This window comes from Vicugna pacos, chromosome 21, assembly GCF_048564905.1.
Source record: "Vicugna pacos chromosome 21, VicPac4, whole genome shotgun sequence".
Taxonomy (NCBI): Eukaryota; Metazoa; Chordata; class Mammalia; order Artiodactyla; family Camelidae; genus Vicugna; species Vicugna pacos.
In genome coordinates this window covers 23444673-23458809 of record NC_133007.1, presented here as the reverse complement: position 1 = coordinate 23458809, position 14137 = coordinate 23444673, and the positions used below count along the sequence as shown (strand labels likewise).

Genomic DNA, 14137 nt, shown 5'->3' with positions numbered 1-14137 from the left:
GTTCCTGCAGCCTGGCCGCGGTACCGGGTCGTGGGCTCCGCGGACGCCGGGCAGCACAACCTGGAGATCGCAGATGCGGAGCTCTCTGACGACGCCTCTTACGAGTGCCAGGCCACGGAGGCCGCCCTGCGCTCCCGGCGAGCCAAGCTCACCGTGCTCAGTAATGACCCCCACCTCCTGCAGGGCCCCCAGCCTTCTCCTGTCTCTTTCTGTTGCTGCCCTGGCTGCCCCCGCTTCTCCAGTTTTCTCTTTTGTTTCCCAGCCTCTCTCTCTCTGTTCCTGGCTTCCTGTCTGCCCCTACTATCTCCCTAGCTTTCCCTCCCCAGATCCTGTAAACTTCTCCCAAAGCCAAGTTCAGACAGAAGAGAGCAAGACGGGCACGTGGGCGCGCACTGGTGGGACACGTGGGGTGTGCGAGCTCTGGCATCCTGTCGGCCCCAGCCTGTGCCCAGGTCACAGGGACTGGGCTCCGCCTTGTGGCCATAGGCGCTCCCCACCAGAGTGGAGGCGAGTTGGGGTGATGGACACCCCGGCCTCTCCCAGCAGATGGACTTGTCGGTGAGAAGGCGACTCCCTTCCTCTCCTCCTCTGCTGCCTCGGAGCCCAAGAAACTGCCCCCTTGGCTCCTTTTCCTCCATACTCAGCCCCTCCTCCTCTTCGCTGCCTCGTTTCCACCCTCGGCACTCATCCCTCCTCCTTGGCTTCACCTCAGGCCTCCTCAGGGAACAGGGGAGCAGGACTGGAAGGAATGGGCCTTGAGGGCTGAGAACTGAGGAGGGGGTGGGGCGGGGGCCTCTGGAGGAAGCCTTGCCCCCAGCTGCCGCCCATGGGGCACAGAGCAGATGTCCCTCTATGGTAACATCCGGGGCCATTTGCATAATGAGGGGATTCTGTCCTGCACACAGTACAGGAATGAGGCCAGCTCTGACCCGCCACCCCCACCCGCCACCCTGCTACCTCCCTGGCGGTACCTCTGGCTCCATCCGTCTTTCTGTCTCCCTCCAGCTCTGGTGCCCGGCTGGGCCCTGCTTCTGCTGTGCTCTGTCTCCGGCTCGGCTCTGCCTGCCTGTGACCCTCCTTCTTCCCTTCTGTCTTCACCTCTGCCCCTTTCCTTTTTCCTGCCTCCATCTGATCTCTCCTGCTCCCTCTCTTTTTCTCTCCCCAACCCTGAAATCCTTGAAGTGGGGGACGCCCCCTGGAGGGGTGGGAGGAAGGGGAGGGGCCCTGAGACAAGTGAGATGAATGAGTTTGGGCACAAGGAAGGTGTCTACATGGGGGAGAAGGGGGAGAATGGGACAGGTCGCCTGCGGGTGACCTGGGAGTCGAGAGACCTGGGCTGTCTTGGCATCACGACCCTGAAGCGGCCATGACCTGCGGACAGCAGCGTCCTCGGTCACGTGGCATAGTGATGCCAGCCTTTTCTTAGCAACTGCCGCTTTGCTGCTCCCTGAGCAGGGAGGTGTAAACCGTGAAGGTCTGGACAGATGTGAGGTGTCAGGACAAGTGAGGACTGGAGGGACCGACAGCCAGTGTCTCTGGATGTACAGGCCCTGCGGGACTAGCACTCAAGGCTGCTGGATGACATGCTTTTCCTCTCCGGTGGGGACAAAATGGGCAGAATTAGCAGGGAGCAGGATGGAGGCGAGGGAACGGGAGTCAGCTGACCGCCGGGGGGAGGCAGGGGATGCCAAGACATCAACTTCTGTCCCTCGCTGAAGAGGGTATGAGCCCCCGCGCTGGTCCAGGCGTTCTGAGGGAACATGAGGTTCTTACGAGACCTTCTCTCTGCTTTTCCCCCCTCCCTAACTGCCTCGGCGTGGGTCCTGGAAGGTGTACTTCTGAGCTGGAGAACACCTGTCCCGTGAGGGGGCGCTGATACTCCTCTCCCTTCCTGCTCTTAGCCCAGCACAGAGATGGAGAAATAGAGATGAGTGCAGGCCGACCAAGCCCCTGGATAGTACAGGAACAAGGACTTAGCATGGCATCCGGTGGCTTGATTCAATCAAAGAAGGCTTCCTGGCAGAGGAGAACATCAATGGAGGAGTACCTGGTTAAAAAAGCTTGCAAGTCAGTGAGGGAGAACCACATGACAGGGGAGCTGACTGGTTTGTTTGGAGGGCGCACGATCGGTGTTGAGGATGTGAGCCTTTGGAGTCTGGACGGTTTGGGCGGATGAGGGGAGCCGAAGGAGCCCTAAGAGCATGAGATGAACGATTAATCCGGCTCCTCCTTTCCCCTCACTCCTCCTCCCCCAACCTTGTCCCTCTGGAACTCTCCAGCTCCCTGCCTCTTGCAGCCACATGGAGGCCAGAAGGCAGCAGGGCATTTTGTGGCGCCTCCCTGCTTGCCTGCTTGCACACAGCCTTGGTCCATGGCAGCCGGGGGCCCAGAGACTAGGCAGGACAGAGTGGAGAGTGGGCTGTTCTCAGTGCCTGGAACCAGGCTCCCTGCCCTCGGCCAACCTCTCAACCTCCCCCCATCTGCAGCCACGCCCCTCCATGGTCCAGCCGCCACCCCAGACCAGCCCCGGCCTCGGAGCAGCTGCCTCCCGCCCTCGCAGAGGCAGAGGCAGACGTAATATAGATCTGCAGGCCTCAGCTTCCTCATTATTTACAGCAATAACCACTTGAGTGCGGAGGTGACGAGCGTGGCTCGGGGTCAGCGGGCCTGGTCCACTTCCCAGCACGGCTGTTTCAGTGACTCCTGTCTCTGAGCACATCTGCCTGACCTCCCTGGGCCTCGATGCCTTATCTGTCAATGGGGGTGGGTGGTATTTACCATGAAAGGATTCATGAGATAGCCTTGGTGGTGAGGAGTCAATGAAGTCATGCACACGAGGCACGAGCTGACACGTGGTGAGCGTTCAGTGAAGGTGGAGATGCTGTCGATCACGTTACAGTTTACAGTTGGCTTCACATCCTCGATCTGGTTTTGCCGTCACGGTAACGACTCTGGGAAACATGTCAGTGTGCTTCCTGAAATTTTAGAAACAAGGAAACTGAGGCTGCAGACACATGGATATATTGATGTGCAAATTTAAGTCACGGATCATAAAAATGTTCATAAACTATACGTGGACACATGCCATCTGAGCGTGGCAGTGATGGCTGAGCAGACAACGCCCAGCCTTATTTTCCTTTGCCCCAGATGCCAAGAGAAAGGTGGGCTAGTGAACAAAGGGTGAAGGGCAGCGTTCCAAGGGAGGGGAGAACCAATGGGCGGGGAGGTCTTCCCCTCGGAAGCTGGACGCGGTGCCTCCCCAGCAGAAGCCCAGGGCCTCTGCCCATCCAGGACTGTCCTCCTGGGGTGTGGCGGCAGGACGGGACCTTGGAGAGGCCCACACAGACCAGGAGACCCTGAATGGCAGCTCTTTATCCATTTCTCTCCACCTTCCTCTCCTCACCCCATTTCCAAATCTGCACCCATCAGCCTGGGAACCAAATACGCCAGCGAGCGAAGAGGAAGAGCCCAGGGTTCAGGGGTCACTCCCCAGCAGGGTGGGAGCGGAGGCGCTGCTGGCTCTTTTCCGAGCAGTAAAGTGGACACGCTGCACACGTCACACATGCCCTTCCCATGACAGTCCGCGTACAGCACCTCATCTGGCCTTCTTGAGGGCCTCACCCAAGATCACGTGATGCATCACTAAAGGTGCCCGGACCTAATTCCAGGGCAGCCTGATCCTAACTCTGGAGCATACCCCGCTCTCCCACTCTGCACGCACGAGGCGAGCAGAGCGCTGGGACGGGCTGCAAGTGGTTTCTTGCTCCTAGAAACCCCAGCATGGAGAGAGACCACCACTTCACAGACTCTAGGACAGCCCTACCCACCACTCGACTCAGAGGCCTCCCGGGGTCTCCTCTCAAGGGCTCCCTCAGAGAGCCCCCTCTGAGTCTCTGGGCCTTTCCCAGCAAAAAGCAAACAAAACCCTTTCACATGGCCGGCCTGAGGAACACGAGGCGGACCAGAACTCAAAATTACAATCAAAATCCTTCGGCCTTATCTCATCAGTGACTTAGTAATTCAGCTAACGTTCCCAAGGACATGCCATCCACCACCTTCTGCACTAGACCTTGGAGCTTTAAGAGAGAATGAGCAGCCCCTGGCCTCGGGGAACTTGCAGTCCGGCTCCCTGGGCATTCAGGAGCCTGTGGGGCCGGGCCAGAGGGAGGCTCGCCATTTCCTCGTCTCAGACATCCGATTGGTCAGTTCCCAGATTTAGCAGGAGCCTACTTTGGCCACATTCTAGGCACTGGAGATGGAATATTAGCGAGACAGTGTCCCTGCTTTTCCATGGATGACAGTTTTGTTGGAGGGGGGCATGGATAATCATAAGTAACCCACATACAAGGTCGATGGTGTTCGGAGCTCCGAGTTCCCCTGGGAGCCACCGAGCGGGTGGTTGAGGGGGACGTGGCAGGAGAGGCCCCGCGCAGCGGCTGGGACGTGAACAGGATGGACAGCGGTTCAGCAGGAGCTCTGAGAAGAGCAGTAGAAACAAGACGAGGAGGTGGGAAAGCACAGGCCTTGGCCTGGCGAGTCCTGGACAGCAGGCGGAGGTGCTCTGCAGCTGGTGGCCGGGGAGGCTGGTAGACATGGAAGGTGTCTGAGCAGGGAGGAGGCACAGTCTTAGCGGCGCTAGAGGGAAAATAGCCTGCCAGCAGGGATGGGTGGGTTGGGGCCAGCAGGGGCTGAAGGCAGGGAGTCCACGTGGGACGTTGCTATAATAGACCCACTCGTCCGGCTGCCCCAGACAGGAGGGAGGGGATGTAAGAAGCTCTGAGGAGCTAGCCACCTTTCTGTGCCAGGCCCCCCAGGGCACAGGAGCGACAGATACGGTGAGCATAAGTTAGGGGGTGAGGATGGCACTGCCCCGCCAAGGGGTGGACATGCAGTCGGAGGGATCCCTCCAGGGGCAGGGGTTTTGGTCATCAGGACAGTGTTGGCTGCACCCTGGACTGACTTTGCTCTTCCCCACAGTCCCCCCGGAGGACACCAGGATTGATGGCGGTCCTGTGATTCTGCTGCAGGCGGGCACACCCCACAACCTCACGTGCCGCGCCTTCAACGCCAAGCCCGCCGCCACCATCATCTGGTTCCGGGACGGGACACAGCAGGAGGGGGCTGTAGCCAGCACGGTGAGACCCTGCCTGCTCCCCCAGCCCCTCCTGGGCCTCATCTCAGGTCACCTTTCCTTTTCCCCATGGATGGACTCAGGGGTCACCCATGGGAAAGGAGGCCCTAGAGGTCATCAGGTCCAATCCTCCCAATAAACAGTTGGGAAAGTTGAGGTTCGGAGAGGAGAAGTGAATTCCCAGGTTCACAGCACCCTTCAGTACTTGGCAGAGATGAAGAATAATAGTGACAAGAACTACACTGATTAAGCACCTACTGTGTACCAGGCACTGTGCATGCTAAGCTCGTTATGGACAGTCTGTCTTAATCCTCATGGGAGCTTCATAAATGAGCTTATTTCCAACTCACCAAGAGTAAACCGATGGTCAGAGAGGTTGAGTGACTTGCCCGAGGTCACACAGCTGACCTGCAGCACAGCTGGTTTATACCCGGGTCAGAACGTGGTCTCTGCTGAGCCCCTCGACCTTCCTCCCTCAGCCCCTAGTTGGTACATGATCCCAGTAGGCACGACTGAGAGGTCGGTGAGGCAGGGATCATGTGTGCATCTTAGCGATGAGGACCCTCTGGCTGAGAAAGACATCAGGTGACTTGCCCAGGACCACACGGCAAAGTTGACTGCAGAGCTGGAATTAGAATTCAGATCACCTGTTTGGAGTTCCTCCTGCCCCTGCCCACAGCGGACAAATACATGTGCAGCCAGCAAACTGCAGGAGACCCTGCTCATTGAGGGGAGAGACGGCTCACCTGGGTGCCTTGGAGTGTGGCCCCAGGGAGTACCTACAGTAGCTCTGCATGACCTTGGACCGTCCACTCCTCGCTGGCCTTAGGGTCACCATTCGACAAACGAGAATTTGGCCTCGGTGGTGCTTAACCTTTTCACCACCAAGAACTGTGTTATTTTTCTCCTCTAGGGCTACACGTTTTGAAATATTTTGGCAACCAAACAAGCTGATTTGTTAATGGTCATTTGTCATCCACCCTCTTTTTTAAATTAATTAAAGGCGATGGGGCTTCGAAGCAGGCCAAGGGGGCTGGTGTTCCTGCACCAGGCTGGTACTGTTCCACTACCGCATCAGGTCCAGCAAGGATGCGTGTGTGGCTGTCAAATCGTGAGGCTCTACTTTGCCTGATAGTGTGGCTTCCCTTAGGTAGCGTGCAGTACAGAAAACAGCCCAAGGGTCCCTGTGACCATCCCCAGGGACCTCAGGTTGGATCTCACTGAGCCAGTGAGTCCCTTCCGTGCCCTCGAGGAGTTTACAGTCTAGCAGGAGAGACCCGGTACTGATGCACACACGGTGCCTAAGAGACAAGGCCAGATGTGCACAGGTCGCTGTGCAGGACAGACTGGCTGCGAGGGGCACAGGTTCAGGCTGGGGGAGAGTCCTGAGAGCAAAAGCAGACTTGCCAGAAGAGGAGGGACTCGGGCTGGGCTCAGAGAATTCCAGGAATGAGGCTCAAAGCCATAGGGAAAACTGTACAACACAGAGAGTGAACTCTAACGTAAATACGGAGTTTAGTGAGTTGCAACGTATCAGTATTGGTACATCAGTTGTAACACCTGTATTACGCTCGTGCATCATATTAATTAATAATTAGGGAAACTGTGGGGTCAGGGAGGTGGCTATATGGGAACTCTATATTTTCTATTCAATTTTTCTGTTAATTTAAAACTTCTCTTAAAAATACAGTGTATTAATTGAAAACCAAACTGAACCCAACCTGGGGAGGAGGCAGGGGCTGGGGGAGGGGCTGAGCTTCAGGCTTAAAGCCCCCTCCAGCAAGCCCGGCTCCAACTGGGTGTCCCCGAGAGCAGAGGAGCTTGACTGTGCCTGGCCCCTCCCCACCCAGGAGCTGCTGAAGGACGGGAAGAGGGAGACCACCGTCAGCCAGCTGCTCATTAACCCCACAGACCTGGACATTGGGCGCGTCTTCACCTGCCGCAGCGTGAACGAGGCCATCCCGAGTGGCAAGGAGACGTCCATCGAGCTCGACGTGCACCGTGAGCAGGGTCCTGGGGAGGAGCGGGGGAGGTGGGCACCTTTTGAGAAGCACAGGAGAGTCCCCCTGGGGCCCCAGGACGGATGCTGCATTTCTCCCTCCTCTGGGATGCTCTGGTTTGAACCGGGTGCACTGAGGGCTGGTAGAAGAGGCATCAGCTGTGAGCCAGGCAGTTCCTGGGTTTAAACCAGCAGGTGACTTTGGGCAGGGCTTTAATCCCCCTGAGCCTCAGTTTCTAATTCTGAATATGTGCAGAAAATAAAATGCAGGTCTACAGTCCCTTATTGGAAGTCCCAAACCAAAAGTGATTTGTTGGCAAAACCTGAACTTGGGCTTTTCAGAATCTTTTATTTAACCCACTTAGTCTGAATAGCCATACCTTTCACTGCAGATGCACTGATGCATGTGACTACGGGACGCTGCCCAGACTCTGCTGGGGGTCAGGCAGAGTAAACGGTCTATGCACACCATTACCTTTCTTTATATTTTTGTTAATGGAGGCACTGAAGATTGAACCCAGGACCTCGTGCATGCTAAGCACGTGCTCTACCACTGAGCTGCACCCTCCCCCCAAGCCATTACCTTTCTAACATTAGAAAAATTCCAAATTCTGAAGCACATCTAGTTGCAAGGGTTTCAGATAAGGGATTGTGGACCTGTACCTGCTTCTCAGGGTTGTGAGCATTAAGTGAGATATAGTGGAAAAGCATATAGCATGGAGAATGCTACTTGGTAAGTGTTCAATAAATTCCCACTGCCGGGCGGTGGAGGGGGGAGGGTGGGCAGCCATTGGAGAGATGCCCCACCCCCAGCCCTTTTGGTGAGCCTAGCAAGCCCACACTGACGCCTAGTGGCCACAGTTGGTCGTTACATCCACTGGCTAATTTGTCTTCTGTATCCTTGGTCATCACCCTAGCCTAGAGGCTCCTGGAATAAAGGTGAAGAAGATGGCTTATTGATTGGAACAGGTACACTGCAAACTTAAATCCCCAGGTCCTCACGCAGGGGTGAGGTCTCAGTGTATGCGCTAGGGAGAGAAAAAGAAACCCGAGGGACAGAAGAGACCCTGACTTCCTGTCCTCCACTTTGCAGACCCTCCTACGGTGACCCTGTCCATTGAGCCACAGACAGTGCAGGAGGGCGAGCGTGTCGTCTTCACGTGCCAGGCCACAGCCAACCCCGAGATCCTGGGCTACAGGTGGGAGAGGGGGGCCAGGAGTGGGGGCTGCTGGGCAGGGCAGGCCACTAGCTGCGGGGAGGCACCCTGCAAGGCCTGACCCCTGCTTGGGGTTGCCTCCTCCCCCAGGTGGGCCAAGGGCGGCTTCTTGATTGAGGATGCCCACGAGAGTCGCTATGAGACCAACGTTGATTACTCCTTCTTCACGGAGCCTGTGTCCTGTGAGGTCCACAACAAAGTGGGGAGCACCAATGTTAGCACGCTGGTCAACGTCCACTGTGAGTAGCTGCAGGAGGAGAAATTGAGATGGGGATGGAGGTGTTTAAAGGGCCCCTGGAGTGGGGGAGGCCCTGTGAGGCTGAGGAGACGGGGGAGTGGATGTGGGGAAGTGACAGGCCAGAGAAGGAGGAGGAGAAAGATTGGAGTTGAGCCCCAGTGAGACAGACCCTAAAGAGCTGTTCCATTCTACCTCAGTTGCCCCCCGGATTGTGGTTGACCCCAAACCCACGACCACAGACATTGGCTCTGATGTGACCCTCACCTGTGTCTGGGTTGGGAATCCCCCCCTCACCCTCACCTGGACCAAAAAGGACTCAAACATGGTAAGATGCTTGCTGCCTCTCCTGATCGCTGGGAGGAGGGAGCCCAGCCTCAGGCGGGAGTGGGGAGGGGGCAAAGGCGAGCAGCATCATTGTGCAAGTTCAACCTGGGACATTTCCAGGATCTTGGGGTTTGGAGGAGGACAGTGCTTGCAGTCAGCCCCACCCTCCTCGCAGACAGCTGGCCGGTTCAATGGCAGTGGGAGGGACACGGCGACCTGTGGGTGGGAGGACGAGAGGGGGCCGGAGTGGAGCTGCGGCAGTAGCAAGAGATCTGGTAAATGAATGCTGCACACAAGGCTGGGGAAGCTGGGATGATTCAGTAGAGAGGAGAAGGCTGAATTCTGCAGCTCTACAGTGACCTACATTGGACAGTTTGGGCTAAAAATTGCAGAAAGAGGGATTTCCAAGCCAAACTTCCTACCTCATTTGGCCAGAAAAGCACTTGAACAGATCACCAGAAGAGGCTGCGTCCTCTGTGCAACGATCACAGCCTCACTTGCCCTCTTGAGCCTTCCCTATCTCTGCGCACTCGTACAGAGATGATGTGTTTGAATGCGAAGCAGTTCAGTCAGGGGACGGACCAGATAGACTTGGGACCCTATTTCCCTTCTGGGCATTCACTTGTGGCCCTTCCTGCTTTCTTTCCAATGCCTCCAATGCGGGGGCCCACCCGGACCTAGGGGCCCAGGCCTCCTGGCTCCCCACCCGAGGCTGCTCTCTCTGCCCAGGTCCTGAGTAACAGCAACCAGCTGCTGCTGAAGTCGGTGACCCAGGCAGATGCCGGCACCTACACCTGCCGGGCCATCGTGCCTCGGATCGGAGTGGCTGAGCGGGAGGTGCCACTTTATGTGAACGGTGAGTGGCCCGAGGGGGGCAGGGGTCTGGGGGTGGGGTGGGGTAGGTGCTGCAGGTTCCAGCTGGGCCTGACCGCATCCCCTTGCTTGCAGGGCCCCCCATTATCTCCAGCGAGGCCGTGCAGTACGCCGTCAGGGGTGACGGCGGCAAAGTGGAGTGTTTCATCGGGAGCACGCCCCCCCCAGACCGCATTGTGAGTCCGGGGACAGGCCGGAGGCCAGCAGCCTGCTTCTCTGCTCAGCTCAGCCTCTCCCCTCCATTCCCCACTTTCTTTGCCTTTGCTCCTCCCGTTTCCCCTGGCCTTTCCTGTGCTTCTCGTCTGCTGACTTGCTGTCCCTCTGGCCCTCTCCCTGCTCAAATGCTACCTCCTCCCTTACTTGTGTGAACTTGAGCCAAGTACGCAGTGTTTGGAACCTCAGTTTCCTCATCCACAGAATGGGGGCAGTGATCCCTGCGGAACAGGGCCACTGTGAGAAGTGATAGTGACCACAGGTGTGAAAGGTCTGGCGGAGCCCTGGCTGGGTGCGTTGGTGGTTCCCCTGGGCCTTCACGCTCACTCTTCCTTCTCCCTCGTCTCCTCCCCTTTCCTCAGCTTCCCCGTCTCTTCCTTGCCCCCTCTTCTGCCCACTGCCCTCTGCCTCTCCACCCTGCCGCCTCGGATCTGTCCCACCCGTCGTCCACTCTCTCCCTTCTGCCTTCCTTCTCCCACCAGCTCCTGCACCGCTCCCCGCTCCCCCCTCCCCCGCCCCCCACACCATGAGCCATTAATTCCTTCCGTGACCATTAACCGGCAAACCCCTCATCACATTTAATGACCATTTGGCTAACTCCAGGGCTGCCCAGGGACACTTCATTACCACGGCCGCCTGGGCAGCAGGCGGCTCGGCTCCCGGGGGGCCCTCCTTGCAGAGCTAGGAGGCCTGATCCCTGGAAAGGAGCCAGTTCTCAGCGACTCCCCCTCCCTCAGTCTCCACTCTGAGGGAGCGGACCCCAAGGGGGCGATGCCCCAGCGTGGGGGTAGAGGATGGAGGAGCCTGGGAGAGACCCCTCTCCTGTGACAACTCCCACTCCTTATCAGGGTCTGTGGATGGGCGGCCAGAGCTAGCGGGCGTGTTCTGGCAGGGCTGGCTGCGGGGTGGTTCAAAGTAAGGTGAAAGAGTTGAGTTATGTTTGGTTAGACTCTCAGACTGTCGGCGCTGGAGGGAAGCCGTCTGCCTCCAGCCTCGTCCTCTCCTTCCACAGATGAGGAAGCTGGGGCCCAGGGAGGGGAGGGGAGGCCGTACAGCTCAGGGGGAGAACCAGGCTTAGATCCTGGCTCTCCATCCAGGACCTGTTTTGCCACATTGGGGGTTCCCACATGTTGGTTCCTTGGATCAGCTGGCATTGTGACAGGAAAAGAGATTCCTGGGCCAGCCCCCTGGAGGGTCATATTTAGGAGATAAGCCCCCCCCCCCGCCGGAATCTGCATGTTTAAGTGTCGCTGGGTGTATCTGGCACACGTCTCAGGCATGTTTGAGAGCCTCTGCTTCTACACTGGAGGCTCGGTGCCAGGACTGGGGCAACAGCTGTGACAGGGGCCTGCTGCAGGGCGAGCATGGGGCTGGGCGTCAGGGCACACGGGGTGAGGATGCGAGGGTGCCTCGAGGGTGAGCCAGGACTTTCCTCCACCTGCCTTTCCTCACCCTGTCCCGCCCTCCCCACCCACCCCAGGCATGGGCATGGAAGGAGAACTTCCTGGAGGTGGGGACCCTGGAACGCTACACGGTGGAGAGGACCAACTCGGGCAGCGGGGTCCTGTCCACGCTCACCATCAACAACGTCATGGAGGCCGACTTCCAGACCCACTACAACTGCACCGCCTGGAACAGCTTCGGGCCGGGCACGGCCATCATTCAGCTGGAAGAGCGAGGTGACGGCAGCGCTGGCTGTGCAGCCAGGGCGTGGGGCAGGCTGGGCACCCCGCTCCCTCTTCTCTCCGGGAGCACAGCTCAGAGACAACACTCTCTTGATCCTGCCCACCAGGGCCTAGCTTTGGTGCTCAGCTGGGGAAACCCACTTGCTTTTTTAAACATTTATGGAGAATCTGCTATGTGTCCGGCCCTGCGCTGGGGGCTGCGGGAGCAGATGTGAATGTCCCCGCCCTCCAGGAACTTTCAGTTTAGTGAAGGACTTACAGAGTAGTAGCAAATGACTTCAGATGGAGAAAAACCAAATGATCTGTGAAACAGTAACTCTGCCTACCTCACTGGATTCGTGTGAGGATTAAATGAGAGAATATCCTTAGAGTATCTGGCATATAATAGGTGCCCAGTAAGTTTTGGTTCCCCAACCTCTTCACTAATCCTTAGTCTGATAAGAGACATATTCCCTTGCTTAAGGTACTTCTAACCTGATGAAAGAGGCATGCTTTTGACTTTTTTTGGAAGCTCCCAAGAAAGAGCGTTTAAAAAAAAAAAAGAACTAGCCATTTGACATGGGAGAAGGAGGAAAATAACTGGGGACCCCCTCAGTTCTGTCTTAGCTGAGGGCACCAGCGAGAACAAGGGGGTGGTGGGGAAGAGCAGATGGAGTAAGGCGGGACTTTGCAGGGAAGGCTTTCTGGAGGGGAAGAGCCTGACACAGATCTGATCCGTCCAGGACAGCCAGGAAGGGAGAGAGAGCTGGCGGCAGGATTCCTGGGGAGCAGGGGGAACCAACTGAGCCCTGGGAGGGTAGGTGCAGCTACAGTGGTCACAACGTGCAGGTGGGGAAGGTGGCAAAAGGGGTCGGAACACAGGTGGCAGGTGGGAGAATTCGGAGACAGTTGACCTCTGAGGAGCCCAGCCCAGGAAGGAGAGACGAGCCTCACAGGCAGGTGGGCTGCAAGGGACAGACGGAGCACCGAGACCAGGGTCAAGCTGATCCCGACTGTGATCAAGCTGAAGCTCAGGTCTAAACCCAAACACAATGCAGATTTCCTCTCAAATACCCCCTCTACTTAAACTGAACGCAGCTCAGCAGACACACCACCCTGTGCACAATCCAGCGGTGCGTGGGGCTTGGCACTGAGCTCAGATCCCCGGTGTGACTCCATCCTTAGCCCTGCCCCTTTCCTTCCCTCATCTGCAGAGGTGTTACCTGTGGGCATCATCGCCGGGGCCACCATTGGCGCAGGCATCCTGCTTATCTTCTTCTTCATCGCCTTGGTGTTCTTCCTCTACCGGCGCCGCAAAGGCAGTGAGTGTGGGCCCTATGCGAGCTGCCGCTCTCCCAGGGGTCCCCAACCAGCAGTGCCTGGGAGGGCCGAGAGGGGTTGGCTGCCGCACTCCCCAGCCCAGGTGGGTCCAGGAGCAGCCGCTGCAAAGGCTGGCAGAAAGCGTCCAGGCCGCTCCTCCTTGTCCCAGGTCGCAAAGACGTGACCCTTAGGAAGCTGGACATCAAGGTGGAGACAGTGAACCGTGAGCCACTCACCATGCACTCCGACCGGGAGGACGACACTGCCAGCGTCTCCACGGCAACCCGCGTCATGAAAGCCATCTACTCGGTGAGGTCCTCTACTCCTTGGCCCACACCCTTCTTGGCCCACACCCTTAACACTCTTGGGACCAGCCCCACCTGGCCTACCTTGGTCCTGCCACACACACGTACACGTGCACACACACTACACGCTGACGCACACATGCGCATGCGCACACAAACACATACACGTGCACACGCTCCCCAGGCTCATTTCCCTTCAGCAGAGGACAGGCAGGTGGGGCCTCCACGGGCTTCCGGAGCCCCATCCTCCCACCATAGAGTGTCAGAGTTGGAAACCCCTATAAGTTTTGTGGCCAATTGCTTCACTGTTCGGATGAGGAAACAGCCTCATAGAGGAGCAGTGACATACCCAAGCATTGCATGTTAGGGACAAAATCAGTGCTAGAACCCAGGACTCTGGCCTCTTCCTGCCACATCCCAGAGCCTCTGCGCTGCTGGGACAGGACACAGAATTCAAGTCGGCCTGTGACCCCAGATCCTTCCCCTTAGCAGGTGGCCTGTGGGCGTGGGGATGGGGTGGGCAGCAGGGGACAAGAACAGGGCGTCCATCTCCTGACGCCCAACTCCTGCTGCTCTGCAGTCCTTCAAGGATGATGTGGACCTGAAGCAGGACCTGCGCTGTGACACCATCGACACCCGGGAGGAGTATGAGATGAAGGTGGGGAAGGGGGAGGGGCCGGCGCACGGGGGCGGGGAGGGCGGGGGGACTCTGTGGGCCAGCGCAGGGGGTGGGGTGAGGGCGTGTTCGTGGAGGAGCGGTCAGGAGGCTTATTGAGGGAACAGAGCTGGAGAGCTACTGGCTGAGAACGCCGGGCAGAGCCAGAGAACGAGGCCCAGAGCTCCGTGGCCAGAC

General features: G+C 57.8%; 1 protein-coding gene across 3 annotated transcripts in view; it reads left to right on the top strand.

Moving 5' to 3' along the window:
• KIRREL1 (kirre like nephrin family adhesion molecule 1) overlaps positions 1-14137 on the top strand; it is a 96440-nt gene that overhangs the window by 76719 nt on the left and 5584 nt on the right. For 2 of the 3 annotated variants that reach the window (XM_072946317.1, XM_072946319.1), the window contains exons 3-14: positions 11-160; positions 4978-5135; positions 6982-7132; positions 8224-8329; positions 8438-8586; positions 8783-8910; positions 9591-9765; positions 9858-9958; positions 11476-11674; positions 12874-12981; positions 13149-13288; positions 13865-13942. In XM_072946317.1, coding sequence (XP_072802418.1) covers positions 11-160; positions 4978-5135; positions 6982-7132; positions 8224-8329; positions 8438-8586; positions 8783-8910; positions 9591-9765; positions 9858-9958; positions 11476-11674; positions 12874-12981; positions 13149-13288; positions 13865-13942 — 1643 coding nt within the window. The remainder of the gene's footprint in view (positions 1-10; positions 161-4977; positions 5136-6981; positions 7133-8223; positions 8330-8437; positions 8587-8782; positions 8911-9590; positions 9766-9857; positions 9959-11475; positions 11675-12873; positions 12982-13148; positions 13289-13864; positions 13943-14137) is intronic. The other variant, XM_072946318.1, reaches the window with a different exon arrangement.